This window comes from Pezoporus occidentalis, unplaced genomic scaffold, assembly GCF_034315485.1.
Source record: "Pezoporus occidentalis ecotype Australia unplaced genomic scaffold, CSIRO_AGI_Poc_V1 ctg188, whole genome shotgun sequence".
In the NCBI taxonomy this organism is placed as follows: Eukaryota; Metazoa; Chordata; class Aves; order Psittaciformes; family Psittacidae; genus Pezoporus; species Pezoporus occidentalis.
This window is the reverse complement of record NW_026913726.1, coordinates 849,747-877,306: the sequence shown is the minus strand read 5'-3', so window position 1 is coordinate 877,306 and position 27,560 is coordinate 849,747. Positions and strand designations below refer to the sequence as shown.

Genomic DNA, 27,560 nt, shown 5'->3' with positions numbered 1-27,560 from the left:
AAGGAAGATTCAAAAAGTAAAAGGCTTGACATTCCCTGGCTGGACTTACCCATGAGAAACTGACGTCTGTAAGCACAGTTTTGCCCAAAGCCTGTTTCTGAGAGACAAGCATCTGTGTGCTATTCTGCAGGGAGAATGTTCTTGTCAGTAGAAGTCCAGGAGCTCACGGTCCCACTGGGATCCTGGGGGAGCAAAATTGTTGTGTCTTCCCCTCCTGTGCCATAAGCTCTTCAGTTATTTATTTGATAAGTAAATATTGGTTTGCTGCTATTGAATTAGCAGCAGGTTGAGTAATGACTTTCAAGGAGGAGCATGGCTGCATGGCTGCTGGGGCTGCCAGCAAGGAGAGAGCAGCTCTCAGCCATGTCGTGCAGTTCTGCCGCCCTGTGTTAAAGGCTGCCCTTCAGTTCTCAGAAATCTTGTTATGGTGGCTCCATGTTCAGCTACAATCCATTCTTCCTGCCTAAGAATTAGAACTAAATAATCACGGGATCCCAGCCTGGTTTGGGTTGAAGGGACCTTAAAGCTCCTCCAGCTCCAACCCCTGCCACAGGCAGGGACCCCTTCCACTAGAGGCAGCTTGCTCCAAGCCCCTGTGTCCAACCTGGCCTTGAGCACTGCCAGGGATGGGATAACTCAATGTGTAACAATAGATGGGGATTTCATGATGTGTTTTGTGGGGAATGTGAGACCCCAGCAGGAGTGACCATTTATTCCAGTTGCCATTTATTTATCTGGTAAATCACAAATCCCCCTGGCTGTGGACGGCTGCGGTGTGTTTGGATGTGTGCCTCCTACAGCCTGCTTCCCCCAGAAGCTTTTCTTGTGGAAATGAGGCTTCTCTGTTAGCTAAAGCTGAGCTTGCACAAGGTTTTCCCACACCCCTCACTGTGCAGCTTGACAAGGAGAAGGGACAAGGGCAGAGCTGCCTGGCCTTAGGCTGTCTGCAGCTTCTTTGATTTCCATTTCTATTTCTGAATGAGCAGTGCAGATCCCAGTGAGCTGTGTGGTGAACACTCAGAAACTTCAGTGTCTGAATGACACCAGAGCCTGAGATGACCTCCAACTGAATGCCAGTGACTGCCTACTTTGGGCACACGAGTGAACGTCTGGAACTCTTCCTGCCTCAAATCTGTATTCCTGTTTCTTGGAGCTTTATCATTTAATGCAGTGAGAGGCCACGGGGTATCCTTTCTGCAGCCCCTGCGCCATGGGGAGGATCTTGGCTCCAGCAGGGCTCTGCAGCCACTTTGTGCTGCTTATGCTGATGGTGGGCTGGGGGCTTGGGAAGTGTCTTCCATGGGTTGTAGGGTGTAATACAGTTGTGTGGTGGCCAGGATGCCCATGTGTAGTGGTCTGGGTGTGTGCAAAAAGCATCTTCTGCAATAGTTCTTCCATAGGGCGGTAGTGTCTGTAATAGTTGAAGGTTTCTCCTGCTGTCTTTGGGGAGGGAATCAGCACAGAACCGGAACAGCTGAGTGCATTCTCCACTCTGTATAGGCAGCGTGTCTCAGCTGGAACCTGCCTTTGCACTCAGCAACATGTTCTGGTGGCATTAACCTCCTTTGGGCTTCGCAGCATTCGAACCTCGCACATCCAGGGTCATTGCTCCTTCAGAAAATACGTGGAATGTTGAAGAGTCACTGGGTAGTTTAAGTTGGGAAACGTCCCTGAGGCTTTAAGCAAGGGTGAAGCATCTGTCCAATGCAGGATGAGAGAGAGAGATGTTCTCTTAAGGGCACAATCCAACTCTTGTGTGCAGGAAACCATCGTATGATCATTAGTTATTGTAGCTTTGGTTTTAATCTCCACATATCCCTTTGCTCCCCCAAAATGACGATGCTAAATAGAACCTCCTTTGACTTCTCCTCTCCTTGTGTTTGTCTTGCAGGCAAACGGACACAGTTTTGTACATATGGAACACGAGAAGGCTGTGTTACTCCTGAAGAGTTTCCAGAACACAGTAGACCTAGTTATTCAACGTGAGCTTACTGTCTAACTATTTTTTTATAAATAGTAAATATGTCTAGCCAGATCTAATGTTCAAACAGATTTATACATAGGAAACAAATTTTTTTGCCAATTGCTGGACCAATGGCAAACAGTAGTGCCAAATGTAAAATACTCTATGTTAGTACCAATCATCTTGAAAAAATATATTAACTATATAAATATATTGTTCATGTGGCTACGTATTAGTTTTACTTGTCAGCCTCTGGCTGTGCATTGGTGCGTTTTTTTAATCCAGTTACTTCTTAAAGTCAATTTCATATGATTTCAAAACACAGAAGCACATACAAGTTCTTTAGGAATTCTGCTGTCCATCAGAAACACTGCCTCAAAGTTGTATATGCCTTTATAAAGATAAAATATATTAACCTGTACTTCCCATGAAATATTTCTATCATGTCACATACAAAAATAGAGAGAAAAAATATTTTCATAAACACCTTAAAGAAAGTATATATTAAATTAAATTTACTAATGTTCATTTATTTTCAATGCAAAGATATTATATGCCTTATGAAAATACCTGTACATATGCAGTGTGTATAGCTGGCTCCATATGAATTAGTAACAATGTCACTACACAGGGTGAGATACTCAATAAATTACACTCGACTCTGGGACCTACACAAAGAACTGAGATGAAATTGGTTAACTTCTGTCGTTTGACACTTTTAGTTGATCCCATGGGAACACACTCGGTGGACGAGCAATGAGTTCAGGCAGGTATGGTCAGAAACGGAAGAAGGTTGTGATGGGTGGCAGTAAAGGCACCTTTTGTTGCTGCTGGTTTTATTATTTCAGGGTTTAATTTAATGACAGGCTCTTTAGTTCCATTCCCTGTGCCTCCCAGTCTTACCCTGTTCTGTGTTTTCACGCTGGTCCAGCCGTGCTCGCCCCGGTCGCTGTGTCACTGTCAGGGAGGCTTCAACCTTTGTATGTTCCTTCAGTTGGGTAACGTGGCTCAGGGGGAGCAGGTTCAGTCCCGGGGGTGATGCTGGCCTGGCCTGGGGAAAGCTTCCCAATGCGAGTGTGAAGCTGGAAAACCCTTCACGTCCATATCCCAGAGCTGTCCCAACAGAGCATCCTGACAGCACAGAACTGCTGCTGTCGCAGGCATCCGTCGTGTCTGTAACCAGCGGCAAGATGGAGAAATGTGAGAAACGTAGGAAATGGGGATCCAGCTCCCTCTGACCTCATGGCACCGCTCACACTGGCCTGAATGGAGAGCCAGAGCATGCTCTGGGAGGGCCAGGCTCCCTTACATCTATCTTTTCCACCTGGGTTAGAAGCTCAAGGCAGAGGAGTGTAGCTCTAGCATGAGGACATGGCCAGAACACTGAGCTTTGCTGCTTGCAAGAGCCTCCAGAATTCTCACCCTTCCTGCTCTCCCATCAGGCACATGCTGACCGGGGTAATTCTGTTCAGATTAAAGAGGGCCGTGACATGCAGCCCCTGGCTGCTGCACCCTGGTGTAACTGCAGCCAGGGCAGCCCAGCTGCACGCTGGGGGGAAGGACTGAGCAGCACAAGGTGCCATCAGCATTCCTACCAGCCAGTGTGTCCCTGCCACCACTGGAGCACACCTGCACCAGCAGCTTCTACGCAGGCAGGTTGGTGTGCCAAGGGCTTATGCCCATATCAAGGTAAACTGGGAGAAAGGAAAACTGCTGCAGCTACTGGGACCTGGCAGTCACTTGGTGCTGAGAGAGGGTGGTGGTTGTGACCACGTGTGCACATGGGAGAGGAGACAAAGCATCCCACACACAAAAAGTAAATCACAGGTTAGGCAGTAAAACGGTGCAGCAGGAACCATCCCCTAATGCTGTTAGGAAGCACCAGATCTGGGTGATTTTTTTCATGTTGCAAGGACCTTAAAGCTCCTCCAGTTCCAAACCCCCTGCCACGGGCAGGGACACCTTCCACTAGAGCAGCTTGCTCCAAGCCCCCAGGGCTCCAACCTGGCCTTGAGCACTGCCAGGGATGGGGCAGCCACAGCTCCTCCCTCCTTCATCTTGTATCTCCCTCCTTCTCCTCAATCAATGGGAGAAATTAAGTTTATATGTATAAATATTAATGAAACATAAATTCCAAGCCCACCTCATGTGAATCTGCCCTCATCCAAGCAAGTGCTCCAAGTGACAGCACCATGGTGCTGCTGGCACTGCCAGACACCAGCAGGTGCCACTGAGCTACAGCCAAAGCTTATCCTAAATTTTCCAGTTTGGAGAAGTTATTTTATGATATTCAGAACACCAGTTAATTAATACTTATCAGTAAATGAAAACCTTGATGCCACCAGCTGAAAGCTCGCTGGATTCTCAAGAGCTGGGGCTGGATTGTTGCTTGCTCCATTTTTCCAGCTTTCAGTTTCCTGTCGCATGGATGTGATTTCCTAACGTGCCATCAGGTCACACCGGCTCTGGCTGAGCCCATCCAAAATTTCTTTAATTCCCCTGACATTTCCGAGGCCAAAATTTCCATTCCTGAGTCGCCATTGCCCTTTAGAAAACATAAGAATTTATTCAACATCATGTTCAGGAAACTGTAGACACCTGCGCAGCTTGTAATTATGTTGAATGGGAATTAGGTCCCCACCTGAGTATTTCTGCGCCTAAATCCCTCTCTGGAGCTGCCTTTGGCTTTTACGTGGGAAATCACTCTTGTGACTGTGCCCCCACACGCAGCCACTTGTTGGTGCCAGTTTGTGCTCCGTTGTCTTCCTGCACACCAAGTTCATCAGACCCAAAGCATGGCTGGCATCACCAGTCAGGCTGTGTGCAGGTCCGTGTTCCGGGGCTGCCAAGTGCTTTCCTTAATGGTTTATAATGAAATACAGTGAAGCCAGGTTAGTGCAGTGGAATGTCATGTTCCGGTCCCTAACTTGGCCCAACCTGCCACCAGCTCATGAGGGTGGCTGGGGGACGTTTGGACTCTCAAACATACCATAGTGAAGCTTTAACACCAACCCTACTGCCCCAAAATACCAAATGCATTCTTGCTGGCATTATTTCTATTCGGATGGGCTGAACTGTTTAGCTAGCAGTAGTATTGTGAGCAATCAACATTACTTAATGGACTACTTAGGAGCTTTCCAATGAGCCTTCAAAATACACCCTGCACCTCTTGTCTTCCCTGGCAGGTCTCCTGTAACATCCCAGCCACGATCACCTGCAGCCCCGTTTGCAGGTCAGGTACCAGGTTACGTGTGTGCTTTGCACATGATGATGATATGATGATATTTTATGTTATTTTATTTGCTAAATGTGATTATATGGCAAGCGTGGAGGCAGTGACACTCCCCCTGAGGTGAATTCCATGTGTGGGTTCACTTCTGTGCGTGTGAATGGATTCAGACCCAGGCAAGCACGGCCACAAGAGGCAGATGCTTCCCCTGCTTTGTGCTTTTTAGATTTTTCCATGCAATAAACACTTATTTAACTAATGATCCTCAGGGAAGGGCTAGCTTACAGAAGGAAGCCTGCAAGGTTATTCCCATATGCTCATTTTACAACAGGTTTTAAGGAGTTCAGTGGTCGGTGCCACCGCTCCGGTTCCTCCCCATAACACACAGTGGGGCCCAGCACAGACTGGCAGGAAAGCCTTTACTTTTCTGCTGCCTTGTTGGAAGGCAGCTTCTGAGGAGAAAGAAGAAAGGAAGAAAAGAGGAAAAGGAAAAAAAAAAAGCTGCTTATTTTGAGACAAAGGGGAAGCTCAGACCATGGGAAGCCCACAGGACTCTCCAGTCTTAACAATTTACCCGTTTTCCCATTCCCAGCTTGCAGTTTTTACCCGGGCATTGATGAACTGTCATGTTTAGAAGCCAGTTGTTCATAATAGTGATCATTTAACATCTTCAGATTGGTCTCGGGGTTTTCCAAGGTATTTTTTAGCACGTCCATGTCTGTATCGGTGTTTCACGGCACTACGCCAGCTCCCGAGGCGAGGACAGGCTCTGCCAGCCAGCGACACGGCGCCCGGCAGCATCCTGGTGCAGGTACCTGGTGGAGGAGGAACAAAGCTGAGGTGCAGGGGGCAGCTGAGAGTAAAGCTGAGGGCCATGTTCCCCATGCTGGGCACACGGTGCACCCAGGACAGCAATCAGCCATTCCAGGGCTGCACTAGGGATGCTCAGCCTGGAAGTTGGCTCGGGTTTTCCTGGGGTGGTCTTTATCTGAGCAGAAATGAGAAGCCCTGGACACCTGAAAAGTGCAGTCACTGATGTTACAGACCACCACTAACCCACAGCAGCAAAACCTCCAACTGAAATTAGTATGAAATGTTCAGGAGATTGGTTTGCTGTTGCTAGTCAGCACTTGGAATGTAAAGCCTTTCCCTGGTTAAAGCTCTCTGGCTTGTAATATAGCACTTAGTTACCTTGAGCAACTCAAAAGCGCTGATTTATAGCTATGGGTGTATATATGTATATATCTGATGGAGATATATGCAACAGTAAATGCAAAGTCAGTGTTAAATGGAACCCCAGGCATTTTGGCCTGCTCAGGAGCAGGCTCTGCTCTCCAGAGGAGTGGGGTCAGTGCCTGAACAAGGGGCTGTTGGGGATATTTATCGGGTGGACTGACCTCTAATGGAGCGGGGTTGGAGCTGGGCTCTTGCAGGCTGGGCTGATGTGGGGTGCTGTGTTCCACCACAGTGCTCCCCATCCCACCACCGGTGAGCCCTGTAAAAGCAGAACCAGGATTTGACATGAGTACCCATCTCCCCAGAGCCCTGGAGGCGCAGGCTGGGGGCTGCGGGGGCTGAGGCTGCTGGATTCCACACTAGGATTGCCAAAAATGAAGCGTTCCCTGCAGCTGAGCTCCCTTCCACCTCCACATCCCACCCCAGTGCTCTTCTCCCATCAGAACCTGAACTTTAAGCGAGCGCACAAAGACAATATGATTCCATTTCCAGGCAGTCGGATTTGAGGCTTTATTCCCAGTGTGAATACAACACGATGATACAACTTTCAGGCCAGTAGTTTGGATAGGATACGGATTAACTGACGGTTTGGTTTGGTTTTGGTTTGAACACGTTTGGTGATGGTGGGCACAAGCCATGCGGCTCCCAGAGGCCAGGCTGGGGCACAGGTGGGTGGCAGCAGCAGGAAAAGCAAATGTCAGGAGCAGTTTCTATTAAAACCATTAAAAAAGGGTTTAAAAAGCAACCTTTTTTGCCAATCCTCTCCCCGGGCAGTTCCAGCGAGTGGGCTGGAAGCAAGTGCCACCATTGCATTGCGTTCAGCATTCCCACTGCCCAGCCCCAGCCCCGTGGCACACAAGGGGTCCCCAGTGTCCCCCCGGGGCCCCGCAGCCGCTGGGCTGGTGCAGGCAGCTTCGCCCCCCCCGCAGAGCAGACGCTCCCATCGGTTCAGTTTTCTACTTGTGAGTACTGTAGCCAACAGCTTACTTTGTTAAAGATTTTACCATTTTATAAAAGACATGTTTAATTATGATGGAGATGGCTGTATTGTAATTAATATTTTGAGATAATTGTGATTTTGAGCTTAAATTATATACAGAAAATGGTCATTTTTGTATGTGTTCAAAGATTGCTATATTACAAATGACTAACTGTACTTTTCAGTTTAATTACAGTATTAATGTAAATACGGCTGAATGAAGAAATATTTACTACTTTACTAACATAGATTGTGAATGTACTTAATGTTTTTTGCAGTATAAAGACTTACTGAACTTGAAAAGCTGCTTCATTTTATGTGCAAAAAGGTACTTCAGAACTCTATTTTAACTCTCTTGATCAGTGCAATCACTTCTCTGGTGGGTTAATTTGCACACGCCGGTTGTATCCACCCCGTCCCCCCCTCCATGTATGACACCCCCCGTAAGGTGCATATTGTGTTTCGATTGCATTTTGCAGATGCTGCTGTACATAGAACAACTACAGGGACTAAACCAATGCTGTGCAGTGTATAGCAGAGCCATTTTTCGGCTTTGGTGTACCCAACTTTTTCAGTATTTAAAGAAGTGTTTTGAATAACATTAAAAAGTCTCTTTATTGTATAAATAATAAAAATGTCACCTTATTGTAATTAAGTTTGTCATCTTTTACTGCTGGAAGGGAGCTGGGCTCTCAGAGAAGGCTGCTGGGTGCGAGCTGTCTGGTGGTGACCCATCCCATGGCAGCCCCGTGCCTTTTCCCTCAGCCTCATCCACCAGCAAACCAAGTGGAGGCTGAGGGAGAGACTCTCTGCAATTACCAGAGCCTTGGAAATGGAGCAGCTCCCCTCAGTCAGTCATAGCTGCCGGTGAGACATCAGATATGAAGAGGGGGCGGCTGCACGTGTGTGTGGAACAGCTCAGCATTCACTGCTCTGTAGATACAAATGCTGTAGGAGAGATGGGAGAACAAGAGAGGAGTGAAGGTGGGAGAGCAGCAGCAGTTCCATCCCCCAGGTCACCAGAGAGTATCATCTCCTGACATGTCTGAGCTCAAACCCACCATCATTCCTTCTGCACTCAACAAACACTAGTGGGTATTTCTCACAGGAAACTCCTTCCTGTTTACTCTCTGCAGCTGTTCCCAGCCCCTTGCCTTCTGGAGTAGGTCAATACCTGCTGCAGGTCTCTGGCTCCAGCCATGCTGGCCTGATCTGGTCCATCTCCACCAGCCGCCGTCGGTGTAGCCGTGCACAAGGTACATCAGACCCCCTCTCTCACTGAGAGGTGCTGTTAAACCTGAGGATCAGGTCACTGTATTTTATGTTACCTCTCAACACATCCAAAACCTGTAAAGTTTAATGCTGAATCACATTAATTCTGCCATTATAGAGAGGTTGGGTGGAGAAAGGAAAATGCTTCCATAACCTGCATTTTTCCCTTATAAACACGTACCACAGACAGGCTCTCCATTCCACATCAGCCCTTCAGCCTTCATACAGCTAAAGAGAGAAGTGAGGTGTACTTCTGCTTCTAAAGCTTAGCACTTGTTCTTCATTGCACAGAAGTCAGCAGCTTGCAGTTAGAAGTAGTAGTCATCCACAGGGGCAGCATTAAACACAGGGCAGTACTGGGAAGACAGAGGTGATGCTGCTCAAGTGTACCTTGGCATCTACACCTGACACAGGACAACACAGCCATGGGACAGGCGGTTGCTCCCCCCTGGTGAGCTCAGCCTGAGAAACAGCCCAGCCCCTCTGGTACCTGCTGCGTCTTCCCCTTCATCCACCTGGAGCTGCCCAATGGAGAAGCAATGGATCTGCTGTCCCAGAGCAAGCAGCCCTCCCCCTGCCATTACCAACATTTGTGATGCATTACTGTCACCACTAAAGGTACTGCTTTCAGGACATGGAAGCACATTTAAACAGAAAATGAAAGTATCTGGACATTACCAGCTACACAGCTTATACGCTCAAATTAAACCAAACCAAACAGCCACCAGGGAGTGTTTATTGTTCAGTGCAGCTACCACCTTTGACCACAGTCTGCTATGTTCAGGTGTGACACACACAGCCCACAGCACACCTCATACATACCCTCATTGCACGGCTGCAGGGCTGAAGCCCTTTATCACATACAGACTCACCACTGAGGCAGCAGTGGGGAGAGAGAGTAAATACCTTGGGGGAGGTTATAAAATAGGCATACAAAAGCAAAGTGGTTACTTCTGGCTTTTGTTCAACTACTTTGATGTTGACAATTCCATTTAAAAATCAGCTTGATTGTAGAAAAAAATTGTCACATTACTGAAGGCAGCTCGCAGTGGCATCCTTTATCACAAAAAGTGTAAACGTGTGGTGCAGTACTTTAAAATGCACTCTTGAAACATGCAGCTCGAGGAGAAAACAGTTCATAGACAGTTCCTGCTACAAACGCTTCCCGGCACAGGCAGGGTAACAGGGAGTTGACGGAGGAGGAAGAAGGCAGGAAAACCCCATGGCATTTGGGGTCAGATAGGGCAGTGCTTCACTTGCACTGGGATGGCCCAGGCTGGCCAGGGCCTGTGCTGGTGCATCAGGTGGGAATGCGGCTCCGCAGGTACTCCAGCACGGCGGCCGTTCCTTTGGCCAGGATGGCTGCCCGTGGCGTGCGGAAAGGATTGCCCTCCAGCAGGAGTGTCCTGGAACGACAGAGGGAAACCCAGCTACTGCTTGTACCAACACGGTCACACACTCCACACGGATCTGAAATTCTTCATTCCTCTTCTGTAAGAAGAATTTTAATTCCTGCTTCCCTTGTTCATACTAATCATCTCAAACTCCCCTCAGGCAGGTTAAACCCATTCCCCTTGTCCTGTCCCTACAGGCCCTTTGTCCAAAGTCCCTCTCCAGCTTTCTTGTTGGTTCCTTTAAGCACTGGGAACTGCTATAAGGTCTCCCTTGAGACGTACCTGAAGTCTCTCTGGACGGTGTCCTTACGGGGGAAACCCCAAGGACCAGGAATGTGTTGTTTTTGACAAGACAGACTGCTTACACCGGTCATCTTTGAGGTGTATTATGCAGGGACATCCAGAGTCATGACTCTTCATATGTTATTCAGAGGCTATCATCCTGCCTCTTACACCAAGTTATACACACAGCTAAATGTACAGGCTGACAGTGCAGCAGCTCCCTGCCTGGCTGGTCTATAGGTGCACCGCTAGTGTGTTTGTACATAACCAGCTCAGGCTCTAACATGAAATTTCCACAGACCAACACACTCTTTCCATTGTCATAAAAATCATGACCCCCCCAGTTGAATAAACATGGAAGCAACTACACTGGTTTACAAGTGATAAGAGAGACCCTTTTTGTGCACTGAGACCTACACAATAATACACTGCCAATCAGTGCTTTTTCCTCTGACAACACACACCCTGAACAAATGGGTCAGAACCTGTTTCCTAAACCACGTCATCACCTACAGAACACACCTCAGCGTTTCACAGTTCCCAAGCTCTGGTGGCACCTGAAGGAGGTCATTATTCTGAAGGTCCAGTGTTCCCAGCTTGTCCATCTTCTGTAGCTGCAGAGGGTCTATGGCCCCAACCTGATTGTTAGCCAGCAGGATCGTCTCCAGTGCTGGGATGCGATAAAGGACACTGGGAAATACTTTAAGTCTTCAAGAAGCAGAAGAAGGCAAAACAATGAAAGTCAGAAGTAGGGCATTAAAAATATTAGCAGCCTTTAAAATCAGACAGCATTGAAGCTTTAGCTGTTTGAGGAAATGGTTAAGGTTGCTCTGAAAGGAGACAGCATTCATTATCTTAGCTGGCACACAGAGAAAGAGGTCACCGAAATGTGCGCAGTGGCAGCTCAGCACCTCTAACGGTGTCACAGGCCAACCGTGGTCACTGAGTAAGGCTGGTGTGTCCCACAGAACATGACCCAGGGGTGTACCACCACCAGGAGAACAGTCGGATCCCTCCATCCTGCTGGGGCAGGGGCAGAGGGCTCCAGCCTAGCCCTGCCTGGGCAGCAGCAGTGAGAGCAGATGCTCTCCAGGGCATCACTCATCTGCTTCCTGCAGCCCATTCCCCTCCTGTTCCTCCATCCCAGGGTCCTGCTGTACTCTGGCTGCCAGAGAGCAGTCCACTTGAGGTCTGTGTGGGATGCACTGATCAGAAGATTCTTTACTTCCCTTTTTAGCCAGGTCCAAAACTTATGTGGCAGAAAGTTCCAAAACTACACTATCCATTGTGTAGAGAAACAGAGTCACTGCATCAGTTTTAACCCCACAGCCAACTGATCAAGTGCCCCCTCACATAACAGGAAAATCATATTCAATTCAGCCCGCTTATTTTGGTTATTATATTAAAAAACATATAAACAGTTCTCACCTATTGAAAGAAAGATTTATTATTTGCAGTCTTGTCAGTGCCTCCATCGCCTCAGGTAGAGATGTCAAGAAATTATTTCTGTGTATCAAATGAGGACAAACAATAATCACTAACTTCTACAAAGTTTTAGTTAAGAATCCACCAAGACAGAATGTATGTATTCATCAGTGCCACCATAGGGTCTTACACCAATTAATTGCTTCATAAATGGGTTAAGACCATGCCTGGCTAACGCAAGCCAGGTTTGCATTTCCATTCCTGTCATAGGAGATGCAAAGTCTATCCTCTAAATATTCCCAAGTATTGCAAAGCATCTAACAAACAGCTCCACAAACCTGCCTGGAAAGTCAGCTCTGGGGGTTCAGAGGACAGTTGATGAAACTGTGCAGGTCCTGGTACCAAAGTGAAGCAGCAGGATAACTAAAACACTTAAAAATGCTGTAGCAATTTCTGGCTATGGTTACCATGGTGTTTTCCACAGCAGGAAGCCATTTGGAAGCTTCTTAAATACAAGGGGGTTGTTAGGATAAAGGTCTGTCCTGAGTTTGACATAAAGAGCCATTCCAGGACAATAAAGACCACTCACTAAAAGATGCCCAAACTTAGACCTAAATTCTGAGATTTAAGACTCTCCTTGTAGCAGATGCTCCAGTCCCTTTGTCTTGGTGGCCCCTCACTCTCTCCAGGCACAAGCAGGATACATTAAATCAGGCCAAAGCAAATGCCTGTCTCTGCAACTGTGCTTTGTGAAACACCAAAGGTAAACAAACACCAATGAGCTAGTCCTGGTGTCTGCACAAATGCAGTGAGCATTTCTCAGGAGTTAGAACGTAAAATGACAGTAACTCTCTCTTGCAAACAAAGTACCCACAGCCAGCATGACAAGCTTTGTACCGTCACCGTTCTACTTCCCAGCTGCCCTCCAGGATTTCCTGGTGTGGGTTTCTTTTGTGGGGTGGCGGGGGCTGTTTTTAAATAGCAGCTTCACATCTCTGAGAACCTTCTAATGACTGAAGCAAGACCTTTCATCACAGCAAGGCTCAGAGCTTGTCCACTTGGGTTGTGAGGTTTTCTTTAACCGATGCCTAAATCTAGGCCACTTGCTGCTTCTGATCTGCCAGGCACCCAATGCCGTGGAGGCAGTTTGGGATATGAAGAATTATTTCAGTACTGCTATAACAGATGGTGGTTTAAACAGGCATGAAAATGAGTTACCCAGAAAGGAAGTCCAACACACGTCACAAACCTGATATCCAAATGTGTCAATTTATGGAGCATGCAAAGCTCGGGGGAAATGGAGGAGATTTTATTGAAGGCCAGGCTGACATCACAAACTGAGTCTTTCAGCTCCACAATCCTGAAACCAAATATAAGTATGTCTTATTATGTAAGGTCAGGTTTGCATTCTATTGTCTAAGTTACAAAAAAAAAAAAAAAAAAACCCTGAGGTATTCTACAACTCCAGGACACTCTGTGCTTCCTGACATTTCAGAAGCAATTCTGAGCAAAGACAATGGAAACTTCACCTGTGAAGGCTGCCTGTCCTGGAGCCTTCACCTGATGTAAAGACAGAGCTCATCTGAAGCTATCAGAATGGTAAATTGTCTCTCAGTGATAAACAGAGCAAATTTTGTTACAAAAAACTACTCACTTCATTGCAGCTGAGAGGTACTGCAGAAGCCATGGCAGAGATGACCATCACTGCCATCTGCTGCCCTGGAAGTGTTTTAACCCATGCTCTTCAGCAGTCAAACAAACAAAAGGAGATTGTTCTTTCAGAAGCATAGAATGGTTTGGGTTAGAAGGGACCTTAGAAAACACCTAGGTCATTCTCTTCCACCCCTCTGCCATTACAAATCCGAGGAAACAGCATTTGCTGCTTCTTGTAAAAAGGTATTTTCAGATGCTTTGGTGTACAATATTTAACAGATCCAAAAGTTAGCTGCTGAATCCCTGTAACAACCTCTGCTTTAGCGCTAAACCCAAAAGATAATTAAATGAGAAAATACTCATCTCTCCCACCTGGATGCCACTGAATTCTCTGGCACCCAGCAGCTGCACACCCACACCCACCCCAGTGAACACAACAGCCTCCAGCACAGGGAAAAGTGTGGGATGCACAAGCACCACCTCACTAAATTGATTCTAGAAATTGAACTGAAAAAAGAGTTTTAACTATGAGAAAGAGATCGCATCTCTTCAAGTTCTATGTGCTAAAGGTTAAATGTGCAGCACGCTTGTGTCCAAGAATGGAAATCAGTTCCACCCACAAATGTGTTGCTAGCCTAAAAAAAGTTTTCATGATTTTCTTGGGCCACCAGAGATGAAGTAACCTTCCTCCATAAACAAAAATGCTATTTATTCCCATTTGTGCCAAGAGAAACCTTTTTCCTGACTGTGATGACATAACAAGTGCAGTAACATCAAATGCTGTGTGATGGGACACAAACCTAACAAGGAGAGGCATGGAAACTGTTCATGCTTCCTTAAAAAAAACAACCAAACAATTACACTTCCTGAAGAAACTGAATTTAAATAGAACCCCAGGTACAGTACAGTTATTGCCCAGTAAGACCAATCAAACCCCACTTGCAGCACTATCTGCATTTCTGGTGTCCTCAATGGAAGAAGGACATGGGCCGTTGGAGCAAGTCCAGAGAAGACCACAAGAATGATCAGGGGCTGGAGCACCTCCCATATCGAGACAGGCTGAGAACATTGGAGCGGTTCAGCCTGGAGAAGCTGCATAGACACCTCAGAGCAGCTTCCAGTGTCTGAAGGGGGCTACAAGGATTCTGGAAATGGACTCTTCATTAGAGATCGTAACAATAGGACAAGGGGTGATGGGTTCAAACTGAAACAAGGGAGGTTGAGATGAGCTCTTAGGCAGAAGCTCTTCCCTGTGAGGGTGCTGAGGCGCTGGCACAGGGTGCCCAGAGAAGCTGTGGCTGCCCCATCCCTGGCAGTGTTCAAGGCCAGGTTGGACACAGGGCCTTGGAGCAAGCTGCTCTACTGGAAGGTGTCCCTGCCCATGGCAGGGGTTGGAGCTGGAGGAGCATTAAGTTCCCTTCCAACCCAAACCATTCTGTGCTTCTATGATAATGAAGTGGTGAATCCACACAGATTATCTTCACATAGGAAAAAAATGCTCCCTAGAGAAAACAATCCCCCAGTGTGGTTAAGCACCAGCACTTCATTATTGTGAGAAGTCACATCCACCCCTCTCAATTCACCTTAGCAAAGCAACATGAAAACCAACACGGAATGAAAGCACCACTGAGTGGAACCAAGCTTCTTTTTACTGCCATCTTCCTGTCCATCAGTGACCCGCAGCACGCTTCTCGTACTAGAAACATGAGTGTATTATCCAGCATCTCAATTATACTTTTGTTTGTGTGCCTGTGTGTACACAAACAAATGCACAGCATGAAGTGTAAATACACCTGATGAGGAATATCACAGGATGCTGAGGAACAAAAGTAAGAAAGAAAGCCACACAGAGAGAATAACCTTCACAACAGTACCTTGGAGGAACTTCACTCAGCTGGTTTTTGCTGAAGTTGATCATGGTGACAGGATTGCTTCTGACTGCATTGAACATTTCATCAGGAATCACAGCTGCCTGCTTCTCACTGAACAATGGAAAGCATTCACTGAGTAACACAAGTCAAACGTTTCCTGTTTATTAGCCAGACATTTTAATCTTTCAGAAGATGAGTAGTAGAATAGATAAAGAAATATCTACAACTTAAAATTCTTGAAAAGCTGTTAATCAGAAAGCTACTAACCACTGTGCCATGTTATGTGGCATCTGGGTGACAGTATCATTTCACATCGGTGCACTGATCCGTCACCATACTTAAGAAAAGTCAGTAAGAGCTGAGCTACGTCACTACCTCAACACACCTGCGGATGCTGCATGTTGGGGCAGAAAGCATGGCAAGATTGGCATGAAACAGGTTTGCCCCTCTGAGCTAAGGAAACACCCCCAGCACAACAGCAAGTAACTACTCACTGTGGGGCTCCTGAACATTTGTGGTCACCAATGCCACATCAGCCCTTGCACCACTAAGGTCCCTGCCACATCCCAGCCTTCACCAGCACTTTGCATTTCACCCAGCAGTTCTCAGCATATCAGGTTTTCTTCCCCCTTCCCAACCTAACAACTCACGTTGTTGGTTACATTTAAGAACTAACTGGAGAAACTCATGTACTACAAGGTATTCTGATACTTAATGGAAATTGGTAAGGAAGTTTAAAAGGTACTAAAAGCACCTGAAGGTATGAAGTGTTTCAGTGATTTAAAATGAATATTACTGTGGAATATTTGATAATACAAACAAATAATTAAAACTCTGCAATTCAAACCTATTCCTGAGCACACACATTGAAGTGAAAATTGCACAAATGCAGCAGGATTTGCACACAAGTTGATATATGTCGTACGGACTAAAAAAAAGGGAAAAAAAATACAAGTGTTCTTACAACCTTAGAAATAGGCAGTATTCAACACACATACCTGTATTCCAACAGTTTCAATGTGGTTATGGTGTGCATGTTAATCCTGGACTCACTTGGAAGCGTCATGGCTGTCACAGGAGGCTCCTCATTTGAGCTGGTTACATCATCTACAGGTAACAAACATGTACAGTCACACAGACTGCAGGCTGCCAGCAGATGCGATATCCTAGACAGGGAGGTTTCGTGTCCCTAGTCACCTGCCACCACCCCTTTTAATTCTTCCTGTGCTCCTGCTCAACTGGATATTAACTGATTCAGAATATTTCCAAGTATTTTCTAGCAAAGGCTCTCTGTAATCTTGGGTTTCTGGTTTGTTTGGGTTTGTTGGGTTTTTAGGAGGGGAGAGGAGAGGGGTTGATGTGAATTTTAAAAGATAGGGAGCAATGGAGATGCTACACTAGTGAAGAACTTGTGTAGGCAGCTGCCTCCATGGGAATGGGAGCTAGAAACAAACAGGGAATTTGGGCTAGAAATGATGATCTAGATCTATTGTCTCCAGAACAGCAAATCTGACCACAACATTAACATTTATAAACCATCATCACACCCTCCTCTGTTACAATCACACAGAAAAGCCTTTGCTGCTGCAACGGCTACTTGGAACACTTAAGAAATGCAGTTTAAAAGCACTGCTCTGCACATCTGAGGTGTAGCCTCACACGTGTAAGCAGGGTGCAGCTCAGTTTAAAGTCTAAAGCAGTGATAAATCCAACTTCCACTAAAAGAAATTGAACAAAACTCCTTGAAAATCGGCAGCAGTCCCTAATGGAAGTCGACCAACAGTTGTCCCTAACCACAACTAGTTGTCCTTTCACTAGGGAAGGTCAAAAGGGTCAAACCCAAGCTTTTTTCCCCATTTAAACCTTTACAGAAACAGCACTCCTACTGTTCTAGCTCCAACTTAGATGCCACAGCATGCAGAATAAACTCATAAGCATTGCTGTTGAGCAGGACATCAGCTAATTTTATTACCCACAATTACATTATCTACTGTACTTCACCAGATAAGCTTCTGAGCATGTACTCTGGCATTCAATTAATTTTTGTCAAGTTAATATGTCACATTTGCATGGAACCTGATGCTTGGAAGCAATTTTACATGCTGCAGTAGCCTAACTAATACTGCCATCCTCTGGCAGAGGGAGAGAAAACCCACTGAAATAAAAGGAAAATTCCCACATACCATTTTCAATAAAGGCTGCTTGCATGAATTATCAAGGCCCTTTCTAAATGAAGAGGTTAAGCATACTTTGCCATCTAAGTGCAGCATAATCCCTTCCATATGATATTTAACATGACATGTGAACTCAGTCGTTTTGCCTTATGTAAACTTGCCATCATGTTCAGAGACAAAATAAGAGAAGCTACTGGAATTCCTCATGTAAAATGCATAAAGGAACCAGGGGGAAAACACTGAACATTATTTTTCTAAATGATACTCCTCAACAAGCAATGTCTGTCAGTCAGTATTATCTAGTAGAGTAAGAAAAAAGGAACAGCACGGAAATATAAGAGCAAACTGCTGAGTAAAGAAAACTCAGGGTAATTGCAGGGTAACTGGGGAAACTTGGATTTAAACAGACACCCTCAACAGGTTCTAATTCATTTTCATTTCTTAGACAGATTCTCTTCAAAATGCAATGCAACAGAGCAACATACCTTGGATTTTGCTTCTCAGGTATTTCAGAAGCTCCTGGGTGCCTTTCTTCAAAATAGAGAAAAAAAACCAAGTCAGGAAAGTCCTTGCCAGGCAGTGTCTATGCATCCATTCTGACAGTGAGGAATGACAATTCCAGTCACATATGTGGAGCCCACAGCACTGGCGACTAAAACCCACCTAATGCTTCCCACAGGAAATCCCTCTTCACAGCAACTTTGAACTTGCTTATTTACAAGTTTGGTTTCGTACTCCAGCCTGACCTCAGGCTCCACAGTTTCAGCTCTGTATCTGAAGCAGATAGGCACTTCCAAGAGCAAGGAAAAACGCTCAAATGAGCTTAATCTTCCCTTTAAAAAGGTCTGGTGTAATTGGGCTTTGGAGCACACACGTAGATTTGTCAGGGAAGCTGATTGTTCAGTATTCTGCAAACTTCTTATGTACAAAATGATAAATATTGGTAAAACACTACAGCTGACATCATTTGCATGGATTTTTAACAGCTCAGCTCTCCAAAGGCTTGACTTTCAGTCCTCTCATAACATCTTCTACTGGTCAAACACAGCTACTGGCTGCACAATCTACTAGGAAGTAAGCATAACCTCATCTAGCCCATTTGGTTTAGGATAAAGCTAGGTTTTCCCTCTGATTTTACATGCTTTATAACCAGGGACTGAACTAAACTGCTGAATACAAATTAACATATCTCATTCTAGCTGACATCTGTGTTACACACAGTAAGAGACTGGTTGATCTGAACACAGACGGAACAAAGAAAACGTGGAAGCTGGAAAGGAAGGAACTCTCACCTGGAATCTGATGAGACGACAGAAACAGAAGATAAAAGACTGAGAAAGAGACGCCTTAGGAGACCAGGAGTGACTGCAGGCATGTACTGAGCAAGTAGAGGGAAGCCAGGATAGAAGAACCAGGAAACTTTTAAGGAAAAGGTGAAGGTCAAAGGGGAAGTTGAGTAACAGTTACATGGCTTGCACAGAGAGAAGAGCAGGTAAAACACAGCTCAACAGCTAGGTGATGTAAGTTATGCAAAAAGGAGAGACCAGAATTTAACATAAACTGACTGGAAATTCACCAAGAAACAAGAATGAATTTGGGACCAGAACAAGAAGCCTGAGAAACAGGGATTGATGAGCTGGAGCAGGGGTGGACAAGGGCAGAACAGGTGCCTGCTAGACTGTTCTTACCCCGGGGCCCTGCCAATCCATAATCTCAGCATTTCCCTGCTTCAAAGAAGCGCTTGTGGAACCGCACAAGCTTCAGCAATTACTCCTCTAAATCAAGTGTAAAAAATCTGCTCCATTTAAAATTCTCCAAAATACTCCATTTAAAAAATCTACTAACCATTTAAAATTGCAGTTACATGAAATTACAGTGTTGGTAATGGATCAAGACAGTGTAAGTATAAAACACTGTGATGGAATCCTCATACTTCTCATTGCTACAAATCTGAAATAACACAGGAAGTTACACACATCCGTGCTCCTATATTTCAAAGACGGTAAACCCTTGGAAGCCAGGGTACCAGAAGTTAAGTAACCAGGAACCCTAACTCACACTCCTTTGCAGGTACATTTTAAGCCAATTTTGAACTCTGGAATCATCTATGACTTCATCCACTGGAGCCCTGCTCCTTAATTTAGTGCATCCAGTGCTCAGTTAATCAGATACACAATGTTTTCTCCCTTCTGACAGATACTACAAAATTCCCTTTCAACACTCTTCAGTGTTGCTTATTTTTAGAGAATCACAGAGCTTTGTAAGCTTTTACTTTATAACACTGGTAAAACCACAGGAACATATATAACTCCTATGAGAAGAGAGGCCTACTGGGGAGCAAAGAGGGAATTCTACAGCAGCACCAGTGCCTATGCTCCAGCCTCCCTCCTGCCCTATGTACTTGTTTCCTCATGCACATCTCACGCCTTCACTCTCCTGGTTACCTACATAAAGAACACAGGTCTGAGGTTCAGGTTATCCTAAACAAGAGGTAGTACATCAGACTGTCATTGCCCAAAATGCATCTGCCATCGAATACACTCTGGAGATGGATCATAGAGCCTTGTATCAGGCGAGTAGGAGATGAACAGATATCCACGCTCCTCTAGGAAAAGCCTGATGTATAGTACTCACATAGCATTGCAAGGAACTGTGACTGCTGCAGGATTAGGCAGGAGACAGCTGAACTATCGCTCTTTTCCTAGACATCCATTGCTTCATTTGCAATATATATTACAACTTCTGAGGCAAATCTGAAACATGTCCTACAATGCAACAACCTCCTTTACTCCCCCGTCCTCATGGTCTGACACACTGCATCAGACTCCAGTGGAAACAGCACCCAAATCACAATATGCACAGATAAGAGGCAGATTAAAGTTACAAAGGCTATGTGGCATCTGGATGTATTCTGACTGTTTCTAATGTTCTGGCTACACAACCAGGATAACTTACGTAAGCAACAACACCAAACTTTACATGCTGCCTCTATTGCTTACTTGCAGAAGGTCTCTTCGAATGGTCCTCAAAGGATTTCCCTCTAATGCCAGGAATTTCAACTGGGGAAGGTTCCCCAGTGTGTAAGGCAACCTGCAAATGGAAACATCTCATTTCAGAGCAGCCTCAAAACAATTTCTAAAAGGATTTGGCAATGGTTCGTCAGATGGCATGGTACTCTGAAGCTCAGGTAGAGATACAGAACATATAATTAATAAATTACACAACATAGAAAGGGCTCCTTCATTTTATGATCGAGTCCTTTTTTAATTACATATCACAAAGTGCAATGCAGGAGCTACAGAATGAGCTATCATCAGATGTCATTAGCTGTGCCTCATCACAGCCACAACGCAGTTTTTAATATTACCTACTGATATCATTGTTGGAGAGGTCAAGTCGCTCCAGCTTCTGAAGCAGAGCAATTTCATCAGGAACTGATTTTATCTTGTTGTCTCTGAGTTCCAGTACAGAAAGGGAAATCAGATGCTTCAGATTCTCTGCATTTAATATTTCAATCTGATTTTCACCAGCATGCAATTCCTATGGAAACAAAGATCACCCACAATTATGTTACTCTACTGATCTCCTAAATCATGACACTGGCAAAAATATGCAGTGATGTGGAGAAAATGTAGATCTCAATTCCCTTTCATCTGCATATGAAATATCAAAGTCTCCAAAGATCCAGGCACACTAGTCTGAACTTAGCTTTTTGTCACCGCTGTGGAACCCTCAGCTTTGAGTTCCAAGCTAGGAGTAAATCTGCCCCATCTTCAAGAACTTGACAATGCCTTTATTCAAGAAGTTTCCTAATTTCCAAGTTACAGGAAGTTGAGAGGGTAGCTCCCCCTCTCCCTGCTGGAAATGTAATTGGAAATAATTTTGTTATAAAATGCTGAAAAAGCTTGGAATTTTAACTACTGAGTTCAGAGTTATGCACAACTAAAGCATGTGCACTCTTTGATTGATGTTGGCATTGGGAACAACGCAGTGGTACAGGCATTCATTTAGCCCATTCACTTTGCTATTATTAGTTGAGTAACCAACTTCTGATGTTCTGAAACAGGCAATTTTCAATTTTAAACATACTGGGAATTAAGACTGCAAAACATCCAGAAGATCTGATTATCCTAAAAGGAGAAATAAAAAGTATACTTTCTCTGCAGTTACAAAGGAAGAAAACGATCATGAACAAAATAAATTTATCTAGAAAATGTTCCTAGAGAGAAAAAATAACTGTAGCAAGACAACACTAGATCCAGTTTTCAGTCATTCCTCTTCTAAATATTTCTTTTCTTTCCCAAATCTGAAGAGTAATGCTGCAAATTTGTCTCTCACATGATCTTAGGATTGACCAATATGGACTATAAGAGTAACTGCAGACAGGGGTGTATTAAACAGAGTTTTAAACACAACTTTTGATCACAGCACTTCACAAGAATTTGTGTTTGTTATTTTAAGTTTACAGAAAATACCCTTTTTTCTGTACCAAAATACAGCATACCAGCCATTTCAGACCTTACCTTCAGTAACTCACAGGAGGGAAATTCGGGTAAGGAACGCAGTTTATTCTTTCTCAGATAAAGTTGTTCCAAAGATGCCATAGTTGCAAGTTTAGGCGGTACCGTTTCCAGGTAGTTTTTAGTACAGTCCAGTTGTCTCAAGCCTACAGAAAGAAGTGTGCAGTGACAAACAGAGAAGTAAGAGAATATAAAAATTCCATTGTATGGAAGCATAAATATCCTGAGGCTTAAAATAAGCAGAAGAACATTTTGTCAAACAGAATTTTGGAAGATATCAAATCAGTCAGCATCAATGTTTCTGAAACGAAGGCATCTGCTTTTCACTTATTCTTCACAGAACATTCTGGAATGCTTTCAATGACACTGCCAAAAACTCACTGTTGTCAATAAAGGGTCTAACCATTGCAGACCATCTCAGAAAGATCTGCAAGTCATTTCTACAGCACTTATAAAAGCTGCTCCTCTAGAGCTGCCTCAGCTATTAAAATCTGCATTTCCTATCAACCACTACTCAGCTTGATATTTAACATTCAAGTGTTACAAGTCAACTTTGTCACTCCAATTTATGTTTTTCCTCTCCAGTAATTTTAACTCTCTCTCATTTATGCTTTATTTTCCACTCAAACTGTGCATTAGAGAAAAAAAAGTCAGATTTCTTATTGCAGCCATAAGGCTAATAACCTCTAAGCAGAACTAGGTTAATCCTTTACACCTTTCTGATCATTCCACACCCCATTTATCAGGAAATATGAACCATAAGAGGACTCAAGCTGGATATACACTAGCTGTAACTGACTTTTTTAGATCGCGCTGAACTAATACTCTTGAGAACACAGTAACTCTTTAAGCATGTATTTCTTAAAGCCTGAATAACATGCACTACATTTCTGAACACAAGTACAGAGCTGGCTGCATGGCATCTGAAGAAACTGATTTACTTTTCATGGCGCTGAGGTCAGCAGGCAGGCTCTGGAGCTGGTTACAAGCCAGATTGAGTCGCACCAAGTTAATGAGCAGAGCAAAACTTGTTGGAATATCTGTGAGATGGTTGCTGGACACATCCTGAAGATTAAAAAAAAAAAAAAAGGAGAGAGAGAGAAAGAGGCCAGAAATAGAGTTGTTTAAAATATCCCATGAGTATGACTACTGCAAAGTTAATTACTGTCAGAATATTAAAATGAGATGGCTGACATATTCAGGATCAACCTGGTAGGAATGTGAATAGAAGAAACAAGTCTCCTGTGACTGAGAAATCACAAAGGATTTGATTTTTCTTACAATATTTGTCAAACCAAGAGCAAACCTTGGTTTCAAGCAAGGAAACAGCAAACCAACAACCCACCATGTAGTAACTGAAACTGACAACCTACATAAGTCCTTAAACATTCACAAAGTTCTGTCGCCTTAGATATAGAGGGTTTTAATCAGCAGTAACAAAACGTGGGGAAATCAGCCCTTCTGCACAAATAAACATTTTTCAAAGAGCTGCAACTTACTAATTCCTCTAAACTGACAAGTTGGCCAAACCCATCTGGCAAGACACTCAGCTCATTGTGGTGAAGAAGGAGGCTCTTCAAATGTGACAGCTGCAGCAGCTCTTCTGGGATACTTTTCAGTTTGTTGTGGCTAAACACAAAGAGAAAAGCAATTACTGAGTCGTTTTAAGGAGGTAACTGCTACAGACACTCCTGTTACCTGATCCTACCCATCGCTGCTATCATCAGGGTGATCTCAGGCACCCATGGCCTGTTGAAACACAAACTCTTCAGAGCCTAGAGCACAGAGCATGGAGCACACCCAGCACTGGGAATTCCGTGCTGGCACAGACTATTAATTCCATCCAGAAGGAGAAAGGCTTCTGCAACCCACTCCCATGCTGCAGCCTGTACATGTACTTGCTGCTCAAGATACCATCACCTTGAAGAAAAATCTGTCTCCTACAACTGTCACAGCCTTCCACAATGGATTAGTTTCCTGGGAGAAATTAATTCTATTTATTTCTTCAAGAATTCCTTTTATCCTCATCTGAATTTGCTGTATCCCAGCAGGATCTTTGTTTATTTGATGTACTTCACGCACAGAGAGGCAGCATACCCTCCTTCTTCTTGTGCCCTAGTTTACAAAACTACTCCAGTAAACAGAAGATGATGAACTTTCCAGCATGAACGAGAACAATACAGTTCTTTACAATGTATATTTTTCATGAAAAAAAAAGTATGTTTATACTCAAAGCTGCCAGAATGAACCAAATGAATGTAGATACTGCTTTTGTGTGCTTATTCAAAGTATCAGTTTTCACCCTCCAAGTGAGACCATGGCTTTGAATTTCAGTGAAAAAAAACTTTAACAAAGTTAAGGTTACCATTTTTGATCCAAAACTTACAATTCTCAATCTACTAATATTCTCTTGTTGAAAATCTGAAATCAGTATCTGAAAGAAAACTTGATATCCTGCAATCTCTTATTCACCCTGTCAAAGTCACTGTGGTATTTCTCACATTCTAGTTTTGTAACGTGTAATTTACCTGACATCAAGTTTCTGAAGGTTCTCTAACTGTCCTAAAGCAGAAGGCAGTGATGTCAGTTGATTATCATGCACCTGGAAAAGAAAGTTTTGAGCACGCAGTTACTAATTTGTACCATGTAGGTTTCCTTTCCCAGAAACAAATCAAGCTAACCTAAACACAGCGTAATTTTGTACACAGTAACAGCTACATACATGCCTCAAAGCAAGTACCAACAGTAGCTCTGCAACTGCCAAGTTGCAAAATTCGACTTAATTAAACACTAAGAGAGTAGATATGATCTTTCTACAGAACAGCACCCACTATCAGCATATAAACTGATAAAAGAGTGATCTGTAACAACCTTTTCTGTATCCTGAGAATACACAAGTGCCAATTCTACACAACCACTGCTGCAGGGAAATGCAAAACAAAGATTGGGTTAAAACTTAAACAGGGGAAGTTTAGATTGGATATAAGGAAGAAATTCTTTCCTGTGAGGGTGGTGAGGCACTGGAATGGGTTGCTCAGGGAAGTTGTGAATGCTCCATCCCTGGCAGTGTTCAGGGCCAGGTTGGACGAAGCCTTGGGTGTCATGGTTTAGTGTGAGGTGTCCCTGCCCATGGTACGGGGGTTGGAACTGGATGATCTTCGGGTCTTTTCCAACCCTAACTATTCTATGATTCTATGATTCTATCTATGGCTCTGCTTATTTCCCCTTCAATGGGGAGAGCACAGTTCTACTGTAACAGGATCACTGTACTTACATCCAGAACAGTGAGTGCAGGCAGAAGTTTGACATCCTCTGAAAGACACTGCAGCTTGTTTGAAGCCAGTATCAGCTTGGTCAGATCTGTTTGCTCCCACCAGCGATCCGCAGCACCAAAAGAGAGATTCTGACGAGCTTCCTCTGGAGTATCCAAGTTTATCCGCCACACATGCTGAGGCACTACACAGACAAACACACACGTGTCAACCAACATCTTCAGGTGCTTACTCTCAAATTTACACCATCATAATGCTTTTCATACACGCATATGGGCAACTGGGTTTCTACAGACGTTTTACCAGACCTGACAATAACAAGGTGATGGCAATCTATTAAGTTCATCTGCAGATGGCAGGAAGCATTCATTGCTGTTGCTCCCTCCGTATCTTTCCTGTCCTGCCCGGATGGCACCGCCTAGCGCAAACCCAGCCACAGGACGGACACAAGCCCGCGGGATCGCCCAGCACACACAGAGCACCTGAAGCCACAGCTGTGGCTTTCGGAAGCGCCGAGGGCCTGGCCCAACCGCAGCCGCTCTCCCCCGGGCTCCCACCCCTCCGCATCAGGCCCCGCAGCCCCGCCGCCCGCAGTGAGACAGCAGCCCCGGCTCGGCGCGGCTGAGGCGCGGGCCGGAGGGCTGGAACCGCCCGCTACAGGGAGAACAAGGAGCGCTGCGATCCCGCCGCAAGGCGCTCAGCCGCCCCAGGCTGATGGGGCCGGCTGCCCGCGCTCACCCTCACTGAGGTTCCGGCCCGACAGGTTCAGCTGCCCGCTCTTCCGAGCCGCCCGGATCAGACCCTGCGGCACGGCGGGGCCCGGCTCCGCCGCCTCCCGCATGAACACAGCGCGGGGGTCCGCAGCCCGCGCTCTCCGCGCCGCCGCCATCCCTCTCCGGGGCCGCGCCGGCACCGCCCCAACGCCGCTGAACAGGCGGGGCCTGGCGGGGGCCCTCGGGAGGGGCCGCGGCTCCGGCAGCCGCCCCGCGGTGTCCCGGCTCCGGGCGCCGCCATTTGCCGCCGGCCGCGCGGGTTACGGGCACGGCGTCGAAATGGTGCCGGACACGGAGCGGGGCCGGCCCGCGGGTGCTCAGCCCGTCCCGGGGCGCAGCGGGGCCCAGAGTGCCGGCGGCCCCTAGCCCCGCAACCGGGCTGTCCCCCCGTGCGAGAACAGCGCCGCCATTTCCACACCAGGCTGGCCTCAGCGCTGCCCTGTGTGGTTTCCATCCTCCAGACCGACATGAAGTTCTGTCCGTGGCTCCCTCCAACACGTGGGATGACAAAGAAATCCCGTCCCCTCAACAGCAGTGATGTATACTGTACATCCGCCGCTGGTATAGTTAATGTACATATTAGGATCTTGAACATGGACTTGATTCTGTTCATAAGATCAAAGGAGAACATCCAGGATGGATTATACCAAGAATGAGTTACCTGACAGCTTGGCAAAGTGACTGTTTGATTAACCAGCTTGGCAAAGAAACTGACTTTTAAGGTGTCCTGAAGTGAACTGTCTTCATTATAATACTAAAAATCACACCCACAGGTCAAAAAAGACCCTGGCCCAGGTGAACACCCTGCCTCTGAGCTTGTGGAGTGATTCAAGAGATGGCACAGCAAGTATTGTTAATTATATGGCACTTCTTTATCAACTTGCTGTTTTTCATTTCCCCTTTAGTCCACAGCTTGCAAACTGAATAGAAACATTAGACTGAACAATCCTACCAATGCTAGAGGTTAACAGGGACCTGTGTCTGCTGTTTATCCACAACTCAGGAGTGGTATTTCCTGATCCCACCAGCTTCTTCTGCTGGGAAGGATGGGAAAGGAGTGTCTCCACCTCAATCACTAGAGAATTTAGCTGTGGCTCTTTCTACTTCTCATTTTTCACAAACACAAGGTTTGTGTTCCAAACATTTGTGTTCCACACTGCCCTTTTTGAAAAAACCTAATAACAGTGCCAAACAAGATAAAAGTAGCTAGCTAAGGACCAAATACGTTAGGTAAATAAGTATGTGACTCAAGAAACTGTCCTGCTTCAGGCACTAACACTTGAGGAAGGGTTTTGGCCTCATTAGCTTTCTACTGCTGCTCTGTAATTCCCGTTTTCTGTCTCCTCTCTCTTTCATCTGAGTATTAAAATAAAACACAGCTGGAAACCCCAGTTTTGTATGAAGATTTCAAGTAACCATCCCTGGCAGTGGTCAAGCCTCTGGATGGGGCTTGGAGCAACCTGCTCTAGTGGAAGGTGTCCCTGCCTGTGGCAGGGGTTGGAACTGGATGAGTGTCC

At 45.4% G+C, this 27,560-nt stretch overlaps 2 protein-coding genes and 1 long non-coding RNA gene across 8 annotated transcripts in view; 1 reads left to right on the top strand and 2 right to left on the bottom strand.

Moving 5' to 3' along the window:
- The window catches only part of LRRC7 (leucine rich repeat containing 7), a 160,662-nt gene extending 158,471 nt beyond the window's left edge, over positions 1–2,191 (top strand). For all 6 annotated transcript variants that reach the window (XM_062616113.1, XM_062616111.1, XM_062616112.1 and 3 more), the window contains one exon: positions 1,892–2,191. In XM_062616113.1, the coding sequence (XP_062472097.1) occupies positions 1,892–1,999 (108 nt within the window). In that variant the 3' untranslated portion in view covers positions 2,000–2,191. The remainder of the gene's footprint in view (positions 1–1,891) is intronic.
- Positions 2,192–7,996: 5,805 nt separating this feature from the next.
- LOC134162388 (uncharacterized) lies at positions 7,997–9,022 on the bottom strand. Its single transcript, XR_009964312.1, has 2 exons — positions 8,861–9,022; positions 7,997–8,355 (listed from the first exon to the last, which is right to left on the bottom strand). It is a non-coding gene; the product is annotated as an uncharacterized LOC134162388 (long non-coding RNA).
- Positions 9,023–9,398: 376 nt separating this feature from the next.
- Positions 9,399–26,199, bottom strand: LRRC40 (leucine rich repeat containing 40). The gene is made up of 15 exons (XM_062616108.1): positions 26,009–26,199; positions 25,273–25,454; positions 24,527–24,600; positions 23,498–23,627; positions 22,940–23,063; positions 22,002–22,144; positions 20,846–21,018; positions 20,478–20,568; positions 17,964–18,009; positions 16,303–16,411; positions 15,308–15,415; positions 13,030–13,140; positions 11,784–11,861; positions 10,878–11,063; positions 9,399–10,085 (listed from the first exon to the last, which is right to left on the bottom strand). The coding sequence occupies exons 1-15, from the start codon at positions 26,157–26,159 to the stop codon at positions 9,980–9,982; spliced, it is 1,812 nt and encodes a 603-aa protein (XP_062472092.1). The 5' UTR covers positions 26,160–26,199; the 3' UTR covers positions 9,399–9,979.
- Between the last annotated feature and the right edge of the window lie 1,361 nt (positions 26,200–27,560).